We start from the raw sequence: 19481 nt of genomic DNA, 5'->3' as shown, positions 1-19481 counted from the left end.
TGAATAAACACCTGATCTGCATGTACAGGCTTAGAGAGTGGCCAGAGGCACTGCAGGAACAGTGACTTACTTGTCCAGGGTCCCTGCGCCCCTCTCAATGGCCCGGCTTTAAGCCTAGATCATCCTGACTTTGAGGCTGGTTCTCTATCTACCACAGCACTTAGCGCCTTTCTACAGAACTTAAATATAGAGAGATCTGTTCATATTGATTCGTAAGCTCATCAATATGGACACTTCCTCTGACGATGCAGATCTCAAGGCACCCACACCTGACCATTCTTTGTGACTCTAGTCCATGTCCTCCTATATATTCACCACAAAAGAGACAGTTAACTTGCTGAGGGCTGGATTCCTGATATTTCAAAGACACTAATAGTATATGCAGGCTCTCCTTAATTTCTCTCACCATGTTATCTGACCATCTTCCTTTTCTTTCTATTACCACTGTTCTGCAATGTATTATGTGTTATTGCTAATGTTTTTCTCCTTTCATGCTTTTACAAATTATGTCATCATTTTCTCACTTGAAATTCAATAAGCCTCAGTTTCCTCATCTATAACATTAGAAAATTAACGCTGATACTAGCTACATTACAGAATTAATTAAATTAATGAAAGAGCTTTTAAAAACCTCAAAATGCTATGTAAAGGTGAGCTACCATTCCTTCCAATTATAATTCCTCATATCGACAAGATTTAGTACTGTAAGGCTAATGCAGAGTCTCAGAGTCCCTATGATCTCTAATCTTTCCTTTTCCCCTTCAACATAACTGTTCTGCTAGAATGTCATTCTCCCCAACATACCCTACATCAAATTTTCTCCACTTTCAACTCCACATACGCTGCCAAAATTTAAATAAGGATAAGATTTCTTCTTATTCTTGAAAGGTCCAATTACCAAATTTCACAAAGGACCCTCCCTTCCCATCTTTAATAGTCTCTAGAAATTCTATCTATTCCTTGAAGTTTTCCCTCAGTAGGAGGCTATGAGAATAGGACATAAGACTGGAAGACACTATAGAATTCCTTTTAGCTCAACTCTTATTTTACAGATAAGGAAACCGAGGCACAGAGCAGTGAAGTCACTTGCCTAAGTAAGACTGCAAAAGCTGGGACTGAAAGGCTCCAAACCTGTGCTCTTTCCGCTTACCTTCAAATCCTTGCTTCACTAAACCACCAGATGTGAAAGGCTCCCATGTACTTTTCTCTAAGTCTAACAGTACTTTAGTTTTCCCCACTTACATGTCAAGCAATTAGCATTCATTTTTACAAGATTTTGAATTCCAAATTTTTCTCCCACCTTCCCTTCCTGTCTTCTGAAAATGGTAGGCAGTTTGATGTAGTAAAAAATATTTCCATATTAGTCACAGTTGTATAATAAACAGATCAAAAGGGGGAAAAACATATGAAAGAATAAAGTAAGTGGAAAAAATATACTTCTATCTGCATTCAAAGTCCCTCAGTTCTTTATCTGGATATAGATAGCATTTACCTTCATGAGTCCTTTATACTTGTCTTAGATCATTCTGCTGCTGAGAAAAGCTGAGTCATTCATAGCTGATTATCATACAATGTTGCTGATACTGCGTTTAATGTTATCCTGGTTCTGCTCATTTCACTTTGCATCAGTACATACAAATCTTTCCAGGATTTTCTGAAATCTACCTTTCATCATCATTTCTTATTGCACAATAGTATTCCATTACATTCATATACCACAGCTTGTTCAGACATTCTCCAACTGACGTGCATCCCCTCACAAAAAGGGCTGCTATAGGGGCGGCTAGGTGGCACAGCGAATAGAGCACTGGCCCTGGAGTCAGGAGGACCTGAGTTCAAATCCAGTCTCAGACACTTAGTACTTACCAGCTGTGTGACCTTGGGCAAGTCATTTAACCCCAATTACCCCTCCAAAAAGCAAAAAAAATGGGGGGGAGGGGGCTGCTATAAATATTTTTGCACATATAGGTCCTTTCCCCTTTTTTATGATCTCTTTGGGATACAGAACTAGTAGTGGTATTGCTGGATCAAAGGGTATACACATCCCATTTTTCCATTTTAATTGGTCTATTCTTACATTTGGTCCTTATTTTTCTATTCCCTTATATCACTATGTATTTTGCTGGAGGGGGTGGGGTTGGTCCTTACTCAATCAGTGGTAACTATTTAAAAAACAACCCTATTTTACATAAGTGGGTTTTTAACACCATTGTACGTTTATAGTTAATTAAGCAACAAACAAATATTAAGCACCTACTATGTACCAGGAACTGTGCTAGATCCTGGGAATACAAAAGCAAAAAGATCTTGTAATCTATCAGGAGAAATGATACATAAACGGATACACAATATATACAAGATAATTTCAAGGTAGAGGCACTAGCAACTGAGGGGGACTCAGGAAAGTCTCATGTTAATAGGTAGTGGCCAAGCTGAGTTTTCAAGATTTAATAATTCTCTTTTTTTTTTTTAAGCAATTGGGGTTAAGTAACTTGCTCAAGGTTACACAGCCAGTTTTTCTGGGTATGGTGCTAAGTATCTTAGCCTGGATTTGATCCCAGGTCATCCCAACTCTGGGGCCAGTGTTCTTACTCACTGCACCACCTGGCCACCCCTAAGATTTAATAATTCTAAGAGGCAGAGGTGAGACAGATGCATTCCAACATTGTGGAGCAGGCCTATGCAGAAGGAACAGCATGGGGGCTGGCTTGGCCAGATTGTATATGAAGTGTGTAATATGGTATTCATATAACACATTTCAAAATACTTTCACATAAGCTGCCTTGTTTTGATCCTCCTGACCACCCTGTAAGCCAGAGAAGGCAGATATTACTAACTCCATTTTACAGATAAAGAAACTGAGTGACAAAGAGGTGAGTTGATTTGCTCAGAATGACACAGACTGTCAGTGACAAAGCCAAAACTAAAACCCAGATCTCCTGATGCCAAACCCAGAGTTGTTTCCACTACACCACACTGACTATAAGTTTTGTGGGTTCACTGTTTCTTTTTAAATCTTAGGCTGGTTGCCCTTTACCACTAAGCAAGTTTCTGGGTGGCCTTTCCTACCATTAGTCAATGTATTTTCAGCAAATGTAAACCAACCTAAATAACAGTTAAAGAAAAAAACAGATCTGCTGGGAAAAAGCATAATAAATAGCAAAATCATTCTTTAAAGTTCTTGGGTTATTTGATACTTGGGATCAACTCTATCATTGTTCTCTGCTATAAATGTAGAAAACTGAGAGCTGATAATGTATTACAATTTTCCAAAGGAATTCTTAGCTTCCTTCAGAGCTTAGTTATGACAATACCTCCTCAGTGTTCTGTGTCTCTGTGCAAGTTGGATCCTCACCCCCTTCCATTCTCCTGATCATAAAAACTGATGTGCATTTTGTCTTTTTATCACAATGCTTTGCCCACAGAAGTGCTTAATAAATTTTAAAATGGAAAAAAATACTAAGATCTTAAGCTTCCATATCATAAAGAGGTTTATTGTTGAAGGCCCTTCAGAATAACACTGAAGTCTAGTATACTACTATTAGAATATTAATATGAGACACGGAGGCACATTATAATTCAAAATCAGTTCAATCCAATTAAATAGGCAATTACCAAGAGCTTGCTAAGTGCAAGGAATTGAGAATAAAAAGATAAAAATTCAACAGTTCCCATCTCAAAGGAGCTCATATTCTATTGGGAGGCAGGGATAGAGGGGTAAGGTACAACCTGTAAAGAGGTTAATGAATATAAAACAAATACAAGTAATTCTGGCAAGCAGCACTAACAACTGGAAGAATCAGGAAAGGTTTCTTTTAAGAAGTAGCATTTGAGCTGAGCCTTGAAATAAACTATGACATTAATAATAAGCTATGAATGCCAAGCTACAGGTGAAAAGGAAGAATGTTGCAGCCACGGGTGATGGAATTTCACTTATGGGAACTGCAATTAGGCTGTACAATGGAGAGTGTTCAAATAATATGACATCACTGAGGAAAGGTAGATTGGAGAGAGATTATAGAAGGTTTTAAATGTCAAGGCAAGTGAGCAAGTCTCTCCTATGTTCCAAAACTGTGTTAAGGATTGGGGATACAAAGAAAAGGGAAAAAATAGTCCCTTCTCTGAAAGAGCTCACAGTCTAATGGAGGCAGGCACACCACAAACAACTATGTTCAAAGACATTCTACCCATGGGAAAAACAGAGATCATCTCAGAGGGAAGGCACTAAGATTAAGAAGGGTTGGAAAAGCCTTCTTATAGAAGATGGAAGTTAAGCTGGGACCTGAAGAAGTCACGGAAGTCAGGAGGCAGAAAGGAGGAAGGAGAACATTCTGGGCATGGGGGTCGGATAGTAGAAATGTCAGGGAACTGGGAGATGGTCATATTCGAGGAGTAGTGAGGTCAGTGTCACGGGATCAAAGAAGGCATAGAATGGAGTAAGGTATAAGAAAGGAAAAGTAAGAAGTGTCCAGATTATGAAGGGCTTTATAAAACAAAGGATTGTATATGTGATTCTGGAGGTAATAGGGAGCCACTGGAGTTGACTGAATTGGGGGGAGGGTATGTGACATGGTCAGGGCAACTTTTATCTTATCCTAGGGGAAACAAGGAACCACTGAAGCTTCTTGAATAACTAAATCACTTTTAAATTAACTTTAAAAAATAAGAGAAGAAAGTAAAACCTCATATATATATATATATATATATATATGTCTGTGTGTGTATATGTGTGTATGTGTATACAGGCACAGGGTGAGCTGAATATGAAGGGATGACATCAAAAAAATAAAATTAAGAGGTGAGAGAGGAATATATTGGGAGAAAGAGAAAGGGAGAGATAGAATAGGGTAAATTACCTCACATAAAAGAAGCACAAGAAAGCTATTACAATGGAGGGAAAGAGCAGGGAGATGGGGAGCATCTAGGTGGTGCAGTGAATAGAGCACTGTCCCTGAAGTCAGGAGGACTTCAGTTCAAATACAGTCTCAGACACTTAACGCAAAAACTAGCCATGTGACCTTGGGCAAGTCACCTAACCCCAAATGCCCTCCAAAAAGAAAAAAAAAATTTAAAGAAAGAGCAGGGAGGTGAAAGGGAATAAGTCAACTTTACTCTCACTGGATGACTTAAGGAGGGAACAACATACACACTCAATTGGGTATTTTACCCTACAGGAAAGTAGGGGGGAAGAGGATAAGAGAGGAGGATGACAGAAGGGAGGGCAGATTGGGAGAGGGGGTAATTAAAAGCAAACACTTTTGAAAAGGGACAGAGTCAAAGGAGAAAACAGAATAAATGGGGGGGTGGGATAAGATGGAGGGAAATATACTTAGTCTTTCACAATATGACTACCATGGAAATGTTTTGCAGTACAACACATGTATAACCTATATTGAATTGCTTATCTTCTCAAATGGGGTGGGTGAAGAAGAAAGAAGGGAGAGAATCTGGAACTCAAAGCCACAAACAGACACCACAGTCATGCTTCCTCTGGCAGCTCTGGCTGGCCCTCAGAAGTCTTTGGCAGCTCCAGCTGGCCCTCAGAAGTCTTCAGCAGACGTTTCAGCTGGTTCCCAGAATCAAAATCACTTCATCCAGGTTCTCAAAATAGAAATCATCCTCTCCAGCCTGGGCCTCTCTTCCTCAGCCTCCAGAACCTGGTTCCAAGAAAATCTGGAATTCCAGCTAGGGATTCTCCTTATATACCTATTAGCTCCTCCCTGTTCTGCCCCTTCCTATTACATCAGCAATAGGGGCTCATACCTTTTGTTTCTTAACAGAGGCTTGATCTAATTAATTTCAAACTAGGTGCTAAGTACCTGTTAGATTTGCCAATACAAAGGGATCAAATTACATTACTATTATACTCTACAAGAAAGTAAGGGGTAAGGAGGTAAGGGAGCAGGATAGGAGGGGATAGAAGAGAGGGTAGACTGGAGGAAGGGGTAATCAGTATGCTTGCTGTCTTGGGGTAGGAGGCTGGGGAGAGAAGGGGAGAAAATCTGGCACTCAAAATCTTGTGGAAATGAATGTTGAAAACTAAAAATAAATAAATTTTGGAAAAAAAAAAAACTGGGGGATCGTGAAAGTCTTCCCAGAGGATGTAGCACTTGAAGTTGACCCTCAAAGGAAGTTAAGGATTCTAAGCAATGAGGAGGAAGGCATGCATTCCAAGTATAAAACATCTGTGGGCAGGGATCACACCTACCACCTTTCTGGGCTGGCTCCATCACTCCAGCCTGCTCTCAGCTACAGATCTAAAAACCACCGCTGGGTTACACTCAAATTCTTTCAGACTCTTAGAGGTTATCTTTTGAGTCCTCGCTGGTACACTTCCATTAACAGAAACCAGACAACCACAATATTGGCACTATTACATCTTAACCAAAACCATTTACTTGTCCAAAAAGAACAAGGAATAATAATATCATAGGTACTTAAATATTAAAGCAAAAACAAAAAAAATACAATCCACATATAAACATGTATCACACTACCACCAATTCATCTCTTGAGTAAAGTGGACACATGGTTATAGAAACCTGACAGAGGCATATGAAGCTACAAAACCCATGTGCTTGGGGTAACTCACAATTCTGAACTGTAGACTCTGATGACTTTAGTCTACTCAGTAACATCTGAACCAAACAAAGCTCCTTCTAAGGAGGTCCTCTCCATCCTCCAAACAGTCAAGCCCTCTTCTGGAGCCCAATAAAGCATTTACAAGTTCTTTCAACTTGCAATCATTCTCTGGAATTAGAAACGTATTATAGTACTGAGTTTGCCAGCAATTCCTCATAAGTCAAAATGCTGTAGACCATTGGACTGTACCCTCTGTAGCCCAGCTGGCTCCTCACTAACCACAACATTGTATCATCCAATTAAACTGTGAGCAATAGCTCAGGTCAACTCTTTGGCAAGCAAATCCAACCAGAATTTCACACCTACCAATCAGATCTCAGTGGAAACCATCTTCTAATGAGTTTTAATCTTTGTTCAGTCAATTAGGAACTAGCAGCTGAAACCCTGTTAGTTCATTGCTCCTCTAGCTGCTTTCACCAAATAGCTAATACAATGTCTGGGGGACACTATTAAATCTTTGTCTCCTGCCACATTCTCCAATCTCTTCCACCCTCATCGTCTGCCAGCAGACTCTACCTATTTTAGTGGATGAAATCAGTTTTATCAGCCACTCACCTTTCACTTATCAAGTAACAAATAACTAAATCCCCTATGAAATCAACAATGCATATTTAATTACCCTTTAGTTTCCAAACAGCGACATGATTTTTCATTTTGTGAGTCTTGTCCTCTTAAAACAAAGGCAAATGAGCCAAGGAGTCATAATACATTCTGCAGCTCCAGTCCTTAATCAGTTCGCAAAAGTATTCATTCTCACTCTTGTGTTCTTGAAAATTATTTCTTCATACTCTCATTTTATTAATTTAACAAAAAAGAGTTTTGTCTCTTTAAACAATCAAATTTTTACATACAAAAGAGGAATCACCCTACATCTTTTATAAGGTGATCTATGTTTTTGTATTTATGCTCTCCAGGATGTTTATTGGTTTTTTATTTATTCAGAGCTCAACGTTTTTTAGAGCTTTCAACTTCCTTTTCAACTTTTCAACTCACTACAAAGGAAACCTCATATAGTAAAGTTTCAGTCATTCTAGCTAATGGAAGAGAACAAAACAACCAGATTTAGAGTCCCAAGAGACCTTCGAAGTCTTCTAGTCCAACTCTTCAATTTACAGAGGATGAAACAGAGGCATGAAGAAGTTAAGTGATTTTGCTCAGACTCACTCAGGCAGTGAATGGTGGCTCCAAGATTCCAACTTATGTCATTAGAAAGCAGTGAGCTAATCTGTAGAACTATAAATGTAGTCTATGGGCCCAATTTCATTCAACAATTCAACATTTATTACATGCTACTGTTTACAAAGCAATCTATGTGCATGATGGGAAACATACAAAATTTAGATAAGCTCCCTGCCTTCAGAAAGTTTACAACTGAGTAGCAGGATATTACATAAAGAGAGCTACAATAAAAAATAATAACACATCAGTACACCACAGAGGTGCAAAACAAAGTGCAATATGTGCCTGAGGGGGAAAGGTCATGTTTGGTTACATTTGTTGTTTAGTTATTCTGTCCTGTTCACTCTTTGTGACCCCATGGACCACATCAGACCAGGCCTTTCAATCCTCCACTATCTCTTGAAGTCTGTCCAAGTTCGCGTTCTTTGTTTCCATGATATCCAACAGTTTCATCCTCTGCTGTCCCCTTTTCCTTTCCCTTTCAATCTATCACAAAATCAGGGTCTTTTCCAACAAGCCCCATCTTCTCATCATGTGGCCAATGTATTTAAGATTCAGCTTCAGTATTTGACCTTCCAGTGAATAATCTGAATTAATTTTTTTAAACTATTAACTGATTTGATCTCCTTGCTGTCCAAAGGACTCTCAAAAATCTCCAGTACCACAATTTGAAACCGTCAATTCTGTGGCACTCAGATTTCCTCATAAAGACCTGTTCTTTTTTGCCAAAGGGACTGAACCCATTAATGCTCTAACCAATGGAATAAATCAGACCACAATGTAGAACAACCAAGACAGTGAACAACTGAGGGAAGGATGCAACAAAGAAACAAAATTGAGAGAGGAGGAAAGCTGGTTGAATGAACCATAAAATCACAGATCTAGAGCTAAAACTCAGAGGCCATCTAATCCAAATGCTTCATTTTACAAATAAGAAAACTGAGGATCACAGAAATTAAGCGACTTGCCCAAGCTCACAACAGTAAAAAGACTGGAAGTTGGACTATTCTTCTGCACATTCTCCTCCTTCTCCATGTGGGTCATGTAATGCCGTGCACCAGCAGCTTTCCAGAGGATGACTGCTGTGAACAGCTTTCAAAGTTCTGATTACAGAGTATAGTAAACACTCTATTCCATAACAAATCAAAGCAAAACATTCACAGAAAATCAAGGAACAGCATTCACAATATTACAACTTATCACAGAAAATCACAATATAGTATTCACAACAGCTTATCATTAAAATGGCCACATAGTTTCCACCATAGTGGCCACAAAGTTTTGAACAAAGAACAATCATCTCAAACTACAATAGTCAAAGTCTTCCACTCATGGCCCCCACTTGGGCCCCACATGGCCTTCCACTCATGGTCCCAGATTCTACCTGGATTCACCAGACTGTCACCTGGGTTCAATGGCAAACAGCTCCCAGTTCCTTGTCAACTCTCTGGGTAAGTCCTGCTCCACACTGAAGTTCACAGGGTCCAGTCCATGTCAAATCCTTCACAATTTCTGTTCCCAGGAATTCAAGGCTCAACCAAGCCACAAACAGACAAAGTCTTAGCATCCTGGTCATGCTTCCTCAGTCTTCTGCAGCTCGTTCAAAAAATCAGAATGACCTTATCCAGCCTGGGGGGGAGGAAGGGGAAGGGGCCCTTCGGGGCTCCTGGCCTCCTCTTCAGCCTCCTGGGCTCCTCTTCAGAAAAAGCTCTGCCTCCACAAATTCTCAGGAAATTCTGACTCAGTTCTCAATTCTCATTTCTCTTCTGTAGCTGCTCTGCTTCCAGATGCTGGTCCCAAGAAATTCTGACTGTGCCTCTCTGGGGCTTTTCCTTACATACACACATTAGCTACTTCCTATTTCAGCTAACCCCTTCCTGTCACTTCAGGAAAGGGGTTCATACCTTCTGTTTCTTTAACAGAGGCTTGATTAGTTAAGGGCTAAGTACCTGTTTATTTGCCAATACAAAAACGGGTCTTCAAATTCAAATAACATTACCATTACAGGTTATTAAATATGACCACATTTAGAATAAAACGCAACCCTCATCCCCTCCTGCATTCTGCATGTTTTGCTGCTCTTAGTTCAGCCCAAGATTATAGGAGCTCTTTTGGCCATTAAATTGTTGACTCCTACCTGGCTTGTAGTTTGCTAAACTTACCCCAAATCTTTTTCAGACAAATGACTCTTTAGTGCCACCTCCCCACCTTATCCTGGTGAAGCTGATTTTTGGAACCAACCTTTACATTTAGCCCCACTGAATATCATCTTATTCAATTTGGCCCAGTGTTTTCGCCTGTGAAGAGCTTTCAGTATTCTGCCTAGCAGCCACAGAATCAGCTTTGTGCTGTCTGAAGATCTGACAAGCATGCCATCTACACCCTTATCCTAGTCATTGATAAAACTGCTAAAGAGCATGGGGCCAAGGACAGATCCCTGCGGACACTCCACTGAAGACTTCCTTTCAAATGAGCATGGAACCATTAATGATGATTTTTTCAGCCCAGGCATACAACCAGTTCTTGTTTTATTTTATTATAGTTAGGTAAATTTAGAACTGATCAGAAAGTAAACCCTGTGATTATCCCATATAAGGGTCAGGTTTTCCTTGAACAAAAGAGGAAAGGAGGCAGGGATGGTGGGAAGGAGGGTGGAGAACATGACACCTAATTTTAACTATATGAAATGCTTTCTTATGGAAGAAGAAAATAGGATCATATATCTAGATTTGGAAGGAACCTAAGAAGGCATCTAGTCTGAACCCCACATTTTACAAATAAAGAAAGTGAGAACTAATGAGGTTAAAAGGCAGGTAATTAGTACAGTCAATAGGGGGGGGGGGCGGAGCCAAGATGGCGGAGTAGAAGCACGACCTTTCCTCTGGCTTCCACCTTCCCCAATCCATGGAAAAAGGGGACTCTAAACAAACTTTGGAGCTGCAGAACCCACAAAATGACACAGAGAAGCTAACCTCCTGCTGAGGACAGCCTGGCAGGCTGGCAGGAATCCAGTGCAGCACTCTGGGAGCCGAGCCCAGCCCCACACCGAGGTTTTAGCCCCAGGGTGGGCCTGACCAGCCGCTGGCCAGAGGGACTCCAGATCAGCAGCAGCAGTGGCAGTTTCCAGATTTATCAACACATAGATGCGAAGGACAAAGTGAGAGGCCAGTGCAGTCTGGACTTTGGGACCAGTAAGTGGGAGTGCGTGGCTTTTGCCCCCCGGGGCGAGAAGTCGCTGAGACGCCAGCGCAGCAGTGGGGCAGCTTCAGCTCCTGGCCTGCAGAGTGTAGGGGGACCAAGCACCAGTCTGAGGGGTAATCACTCTTGCTTTAACCTGCTTGGATCTGGATTGCAGTCTAGGGTGGAAGTCCCAGGGTGTGTGTCCAGCTTGCCAGAGCATGTAGAGACCTCAGAGAGGGCACCCATCTAATACCTCCAGCAGCTGAGAAAACCCCAGCATTTGGGACGAAAGCTGCCCTGCCTGGAGGCAGAGTCCTACTGTGGCAAAAAGCCCAAAAGTCAAGTAATTGAGTGGCAAAATGACCAGGCAAAGGAAACAAAGCAGACAGAAGATTCCAACATTGCACTCCTATTTTGGGGACAAAAAGGAGGAAAGCATGGAACAGGAGGAAAACAGTGAAGTCAGAACTCCTGCACCAAAAGCTTCAAAGGAAAATACAAGCTGGTTACAGGCCATAGAGGACCTTAAGAAGCAGATAAGAGAAGTGGAGGAAAAATTGGGAAGAGAAATGAGAACAATGCAAGAAAATTATGAAATGAGAGTCAATAGCCTGACTGAGGAAAATAATACCTTAAAAAAATAGACTGACTCAAATGGCAAAGGAGGCTCAAAAAGGCAATGAGGAGAAGAATGCCTTAAAAAGCCAAATTTGCCAAATGGAAAAAGAAATCTCAGAAGCTCAATGAGGAGAATCATTGCTTCAGAGTCAGATTGGAGCAAATGGAAGCTAATGACTTTATGAGAAATCAAGATGCTGTTAAACAGATCCAAACAAATGAAAGAATAGAAGACAATGTGAAATATCTCATGGGAAAAACCACTGACCTGGAAAATAGATGCAGGAGAGATAATTTAAAAATTATTGGACTACCTGAAAGCCATGATCAAAGTAAGAACCTAGAAATCATGCTCCAGGAAGTTCTCAAAGAAAACTGCCCTGATGTTTTAGAACCAGATGGCAAAATAGAGGTTGAAAGAATCCACTGATCACCTCCTGAAAAAGATCCCAAAAAGAAAACTCCTAGGAATATTATAGCCAGGTTCTGGAATTCCCAGATTAAGGAGAGAATATTACAAGCAGCCAGGAAGAAACAATTTGAATATTGTAGAAACACAATCAGGATAACCCAGGATCTGGCAGCTTCTACACTGAGGGATCGAAGGGCTTAGAATATGATATTCCGGAGGGCAAAGGAGCTGGGATTAAAACCAAGAGTCACCTACCCAGCAAAACTGAGTACCATGTTTCAGGGGAAAATATGCTCATTCAGTGGAATAGAGGACTTTCTTGCTGAAAAAACCTGAGTTGAATAGAAAATTTGACATTCAGATACAAGAAGCAAGAGAAGCATGAGAAGGTAAACAGGGAAAAGAAATCATAAGAAACTTATCAAAGTTGAACTATTAACATTCCTACATGAACAAACAATAATTGTAACTTATGAAACTTTTCTCAGTAGCTGAAGGGATTAGAAATATGTGTATATATGTTTACAGGTATACATAGAGGGCACAGGACCAATTTAACAGGAAGGGATGATACTTAAAAGGTGAAATTAAGAGGTGAGAAGAATATAATGAGAGGAGATGGGGAGAGACAGATTGGGGTAAACTATCTCATACAGAAGAGGCAAGGGAAAATGGTTACAATGGAGGGGAAGAATAGGAAGGCAAAAGGGAATGGGTCAACCTTATTCCCATTGAATCTGGCTTGAGGCGGGAGTGAAATACACACTAAATAGGGTATCTTCACCCTCCAGGAGAATAGGGGGGATGGGGATGAGAGGGGAGATGATCGAAGAGAGGGCAGGTGCGGGGGGAGGGAAGTTGGAAGCACCCACTTTTGAAAAGGGATGGGATCAAAGTAGAGAGGTGGGATAGGAGGGAGGGGAATATAGTCAGTCTTTTACAATATATCTACTATGTTATTTTTTTGCATTAGCCACACATGTACAACCTATACTGAACCGCTTATCTTCCCAGTAAGGGTGGGTGACAAGGAAGGAAGGGAATGAATCTGGAATTGAAAGTTTTAAAATCAAATATTCAAATATACATATGCTATTATACATGTAATTGGGAAATAAGATATACAGGAACTGGGGCATAGAGATCCACTGGAAAAGTCAAAAGGGGTATAGGAGAAAATATGGGAGAGAGCAGATTGGAGGAGGAGATATCCATGGGACTGCTATTTTGGGGTGGTGGGTAGAGGAAAAATGGGAAGAAAATTTGTAACTCAAAATCTGGTGGAAACAAATGATGTAAATCAGAAGTTAATAAAGCATTAAAAAATAATAATAAAATTAAAAAATAAAGAAAAAAAATAGAGCGCAGACTCTGGAATCTCAAAGATCTGAGTTCAAATCCTACCTCAGACACTTACTACCTGTGTGACCCTGGGCAAGTCACTTAACCTCCATCTGCCTCAGTTTCCTCATCGATAAAATAAGGATAATAATAGCCACCCACAGTTGTGAAGATCAAATGAGATAATATAAAGCAATTTGCAAACCTTAAAGCACCATATAAATGCTAGCAATTATTATTATTACAGTTAGTATTATAACTAACTTGCCCAACATTACAGTGTCAAAGGCAAGATTCAAACGCTGGTCATAGGATTGCAGAGTTGGAATCGGGGCTAAGCTTATTCCTCTTTCCCCCACATTATGCTGGTCTGTGTGGACGCAGGAGGCAGAACTGGGAGCAATGAGCAAAAGCTACAAAGAGCTAACTTTGAATTTGATTTATGTTTAAACTTGTTACCATTTAGACCTGCCAAAAGGCTGCCTTGAGGGGAAAGTGAGCTCCCTTCTCTAACGTGCTCTAATTCCAGCGAGCTCAGATGTCACCTATGCTGTAGAGGGAATTTTCAGTCAAATACAAACTGAATGAGATGGCCTCTGGGATCTCTTCCAGCGTTGAAATTCCTCAGAAAAACCTGAGAAGGGCCCCCAGAGGCCATCTAGTCCAACCCCCTCATCTCAGCAATGCGGTGACTGAGTCAAAGAGAGTCTAAATGCCTTGCTCAAGATCACACAACTGAAACCAGGTCCTTCCCTCTTCAAGGCCGTGTTCCATCATCCCCTACACCTTGCTTCCTCTCCAGAAACACAAAAGGAAGCAAAAGCCCTTACCTTTCAAAAGGGGCTGGAAGGTTGGAATCTCCTGTAATTTGATGACATCTGGATCGCTGCTGATACTCCTCGAGGCCTGGGTTCCTTGGGCTACTACAACAATGTCATCCATCTTGGCTTTCTGCTTGGTAGGAGGAGTCACTGAAAAAACAAAGATAAATTGCTAAGATGCTGCAGGCAGGCCACTGTGCCAAAGATGGAGCTGTAAAGATGGGAGGGATCCTGGAGACAGTTTACCAGAAAAAACATTGGTCTTGACATGAGAAGGTTTGAGGCTGAGTCCTACTTCTAACACCTCACCTTCATGGGTGAAGGGCAGTAAGTTGCTTAATTTTTCTGAGTCTTTCTGTAAAAGATCCACAAAATGAACTGCCTCACCATGCTGTGATAAGGAGAGTATACAGAGCCTCAGAGGGACTAAGGGATCTGCCAGCCTGAAGCCACAAAGGTGGTTAGCAGCAGGACTCAAATCCAGGTTGCCTGACTCCCAGGACAAGGCTCTTTCCTACATCGCACTAGTTACTACCACCCTCAGCTCAGTAATAATGAAAACATTTTTATTCTTCATTGCTCAAAGCACCGTAATCTGGTTTTTATTTTAGCTTTCTCACAGCATCTCTCCAACATGAGCATGGATTGTTATTTTCATTTTGCCAGTAAGGAAACCAAGATATAAAAGCTGTGGTTTATCCAAAGTTGTCTGAGCTCTAGAAGGCTGGGGACAGGAAAAGACTCCAGAGTCTTTAGGCCCTTTATCCAATAGGGCAATTTTGGAACAACGCTATATAATGGAAAGATAAGGGATAAAGAATGATCAAGGGGTTGGCTAGGTGGCGCAGTGAATAGAGCACCGGCCCTGGAGTCAGGAGGACCTGAGTTCAAATCCACCCTCAGACACAACACAAAAACTAGCCATGTGACCTTGGGCAAATCACTTAACTCCAATTGCCCTCCAAAAAGAAAAACAAAAATGATTGCAGCCCGTTCAGGCACCTCTACAACAGGAGGCACCAGAAATGCTGCCTCAGTGTTCATCAGAATATGGCAGCAGGGGATGAGCTAGTGCCACAAACACAGGCCTGACCATTTCATTTCCCCAACAAGTTACAGTGATTCTTTAGTGCCTCTCTAGGATCAAATATAAACTTCTGTTTAGTATTTGTAGCACCAATGCAATATTCACAGCTCTAATAGTCATGATAAATATACCTGCATGGTGCTCAATCACAAAATATAACAGACTCTCCATATAGAAGACAGAAGCAAAAACATTTATTCAGACATCAGAAAACCAAATCCCAAAATCAGTTAGCTGATTCCATCACAGTAGCAAAGAAGTTAATAGGGGCGGCCAGGTGGCTCAGTGAGTAAAAGTACTGGCCCCAGTGTCGGGATGACCTGGGGGATCGAATCCGGGCTCAGATACTTAGCACCACACCTAGAAATAACTGGCCGTGTAACCTTGAGCAAGTTACTTAACCCCAATTGCTTTAAAAAAAAATTAATAAACCACAACAGCACAGAGCGTCACAGCATCCTTTAGCTTTCCCATAAACCAACACCAGACCAATATTTACTCACAAGCCTATCTGTCTGTCTCAAAAGTGTCCTCTCCTTTCAACCATCTAACCCCGCTTTGACTCCTAGCCTCCTGTGGGCTCTGCTCTACCCTTCATCAAACTTCCACCACAGGCTCCATGTGATTACATTCAGCCTATTAGGGGGCAGAGTTTATTTTCAAAGCAGGGAAGGTCTTCAAATTCCCTTAGGCTTATTAAGGGGCAGGGAAGATTTTCAAATTTCCATTACCATTATAGTATTTTAGGCCCTTCACTACATGGCACCAACTTACCTTTCCAGCCATATTACATGTAATGTATAAAAATAATTTATCTGGGGTGGCTAGGTGGTACAGTGAATAGAGCACCAGCCCCGGAGTCAGGAGGACCTGAGTTCAAATTTGGCCTCAGGCACTTAACACTTACTAGCTGTGTGACCTTGAGCAAATCATTTAACCTCAATTACCCTGCCTTCCCCCCTCCAAAAAGCAAAAATAATAATAATAATAATAATAATAATTTATCATACTCATCTAAATAATTTATATTAACCATGTCTACACACAGATACATATGATATATTACTTACGTATATAATTACTTACATATATATTATCACACATATACATATAATTCATAAACATTCACATATATAATACAACATATATGTGCATGAAATACATTGTACACATGCATATGCATTATGACACACATGTGCACTGATGTGTGGTCTCATGGGTACGTGTGTGGACATACATGTATCACACACACATAGACACACTATACAATTCAGTTAAGTTTACTGTTCCTGCCACACAGTCAATTTGATTATAAGCTCCTTGAGAGTAGGAACTGTTTTACTCTTGTCTTTGTATCTCCAACACAGTGTCTGGCACATCGTAGCTGTTTAATAAAGCTTGTTGACTGATTCAAAGCTCAGCTCAAAGCTCCAACACAAGGCCTCTGCTCATCCCCCACTCTGTTGGTGCCTCCCAACAAGAAATACATTGAAATATATACATACATACACATATATACACATACATATATGTGTGTGTGTATGTGTGTGTATAGTGTCCTCCAGGAAAATGTCAGGCTCTTTGAGGGTAGATGCTGTTTCATTTTGGTCTTTGTATGGGCAAGTCACAACTTCTCAGGGCTCCAGGCAACTTTGTAAGACTATAAGCTACAGAGAAGTTTCTGACTTGCACTGGTAGGAGCTTCCTCAACCAGGAGACTTTTGCATCAGCGAAGTCACTGGTCTGTCCCTATCCCTATACTATCACTTGCATAGTGCCTGGAACATAGTAAACATTTAATAAGAGCTTATTGATTTGAATAAAGCTTTACTTCCCCTCTAATCTCAAAGCCTCAAAACAAACAAAAAGAATTATATGCCAATAACTAAAGCTGATTTGATAAGACCTCAGAAATACTGCACAAGGGAAAAAGTCACTTTAAATAACCTAGGAAACCTTAAAAATAAATTAAATAAACAACAAAAAAGTACTGACCACTTGAATTCACAGATCACCACCAACACAAAGAAACCTATGCTTAATACACCAAAGCTTGTAATGGTTAAGCTTCACAATAACAAGAAATTTCACCAGTAACTAGTAAAAAGACTTTTGAGTATGAAGGAAAAGCAACATGAATAATCCAGGGGACTCCTCAATCATAAGAAATTAGAAGAAGAAATGGAGAAAGTAAAGACACAAGCTAGATTCCAAAGTAAGACATCTTACAAAACTGAACCTGATAATCAACAAAGAAAGCGGGAACTGACACATAAGGAATAAAGGTGAAGAGAGAAGAAGGGGAGGAGGAAGAGAGAAATAAAGGAGACTTGAGAGAGGTAGAAAAGGGAGACTGAAACAAAGAGGAGGAAAACCAAGCGAGAGCAGAATCCTGATCCAGAGGAGGTAATCAATCAACCTTGTCGAATGTAGAAAAGAATGAGAAATGAGAAAAAGTCGTGAGATTATAACTTTGGAGAGAACAGTTTCAGTTGAATGACAAGGTCAGAAGCCACAATGCAAAGGGTTAAGAAGTGTTGTGGGAAGAGAGACAGTAGAAGCTACAGGCCTAAACAGCTTTCCCTAAGAGTTTGGTTTGGAAAGGAAAACAATATAACATGATACTGGGTGATACAGGATGATATAGGAGGGTGTGGTGGGTTTTTTTTTTATTTTTCTAGTTTGAAAGACTCAAGTATATTTATAGGCAGTAGCCAAGAACCAGCAGAGCCACAAAGAGATTAAAGATTGGGGATTGGAGGTAAGGATAATAGTTTGGAGTAAGGATAATAGCAATCTGCTGGAAAGGATAAGAAGGGACGGGATCAAAAGTACATGTAGAGAGGTTGGTCTTGGTGAGGAAAAGAATCATCTCTTCTTCAGAGAATGGAGTTAAAGCAGAAGTAAAGAGCTATGAAATATAAAGAAGGGGGAAGTGAGTGCTCATGGTGAGTAGTGGGGTTGTTTTGGTTTTTTTGCTTTGCTTTTTTTTTTTTCAGTAAAGTACGAGGCAAGGTCCTTGGCCAAGAAGGTGGGGAGAGGATTGTGTATGAGAGGGGAAAGAAGAGAAAATTTCCAATAGTCTCTTTGAGGAATGGAATAAAGAATCAATTTGGGAGGAGTAAAAAGATTGTCTTGCTGAAATGCGAGATGAGTTGAGATGAGAAAACAGGAGAAAGAGGGAAATTAACAATTTAAGTCAATTCAAAAGAGCTAGGTTAGGATAGGCAAATGGTAACACAATGAGACTGAGGAAAGAACCAGTGGGAATAGATCAGCACCAAAGCAATGTAAGCAAAATAACCACAGGAAACAAAGGAATAATTTAAAAGAGAAAGGTGAAGACGTCAGATTGGTTGTGACTACCATGTTTCCCCGATAATAAGACCTATCCCGAAAATAAGCCCTCCCCTTACTGTGTAAGATTCCTCTAAAATAAGCCCTCCCCCGAAAATAAGCCCTATTGAGATTGCTACTGTAGTGAAGGTGATCCCCTGCGCTACATGCTACATTACGGCACCCTCTGTATGCACCGTTCCCCCCCCGGGTGAAACGCACACCGCGCTCCGAGCTGCATCCAATCAGAGCTGCAGCAGTGAGCGCGTCATCCTGTTCTTCCCCAGTGATTTGCTTATTGAATAAAGGTACATTTTTTTGTTCACATTTACCTGTTTATTAAAATTGCTGTCAATGTTCATTAAAATAAGCCCTCCCCTGAAAATAAGCCTTCTGGTGTTTTTCTGTCCAAAAAAAATAATAAGACAGTGTCTTGTTATCGGGGAAACACGGTAGTAAAATGGAGGATTAAACATTTTCTCCTACTCCCCCCCCCCCAACTCAAAAAACAAACAAAAATGGAGAGGAATCATGGACCAGAGGTAGAACAATTATCAATATTTCTACAGAACAAAAAAGGAAGAAGCCCAAGAAAGTCAGGAAGACCCGAGTTCAAATACAACTTCAGATTCTTATTAGTTGTGGTCAAGTCATTTATCCTGTGTACCTCAGTTTCCTATAAAATGGGGATAATAGCACCATCAATCTCTCAGGGTTGTTGTGAGGATCAAATAAGATAATATTTGTAAAGGACTTGCACAGTACCTGGCACAGAGTTGGCAATTAATAAAGTCTTGCTATTTATTGTAAACAGTAGATTATGCTAATCTTTAACTAACTCACTCAGCACTCCTTCTCTTCCAGC

At 40.6% G+C, this 19481-nt stretch overlaps 1 protein-coding gene across 2 annotated transcripts in view; it reads right to left on the bottom strand.

Annotated features, from left to right (window-relative positions):
• BORCS5 (BLOC-1 related complex subunit 5) overlaps nucleotides 1-19481 on the bottom strand; it is a 109456-nt gene that overhangs the window by 76472 nt on the left and 13503 nt on the right. For both annotated transcript variants that reach the window (XM_069101500.1, XM_069101499.1), the window contains exon 2: nucleotides 14203-14343. In XM_069101500.1, coding sequence (XP_068957601.1) covers nucleotides 14203-14314 — 112 coding nt within the window. In that variant the 5' untranslated portion in view covers nucleotides 14315-14343. The remainder of the gene's footprint in view (nucleotides 1-14202; nucleotides 14344-19481) is intronic.

This window comes from Petaurus breviceps, unplaced genomic scaffold, assembly GCF_028583685.1.
Source record: "Petaurus breviceps papuanus isolate PSGF00001 unplaced genomic scaffold, PetGlider_PUasm1.0 470, whole genome shotgun sequence".
Lineage (NCBI taxonomy): Eukaryota > Metazoa > Chordata > Mammalia > Diprotodontia > Petauridae > Petaurus > Petaurus breviceps.
This window is presented reverse-complemented; position numbering and strand designations above follow the sequence as displayed.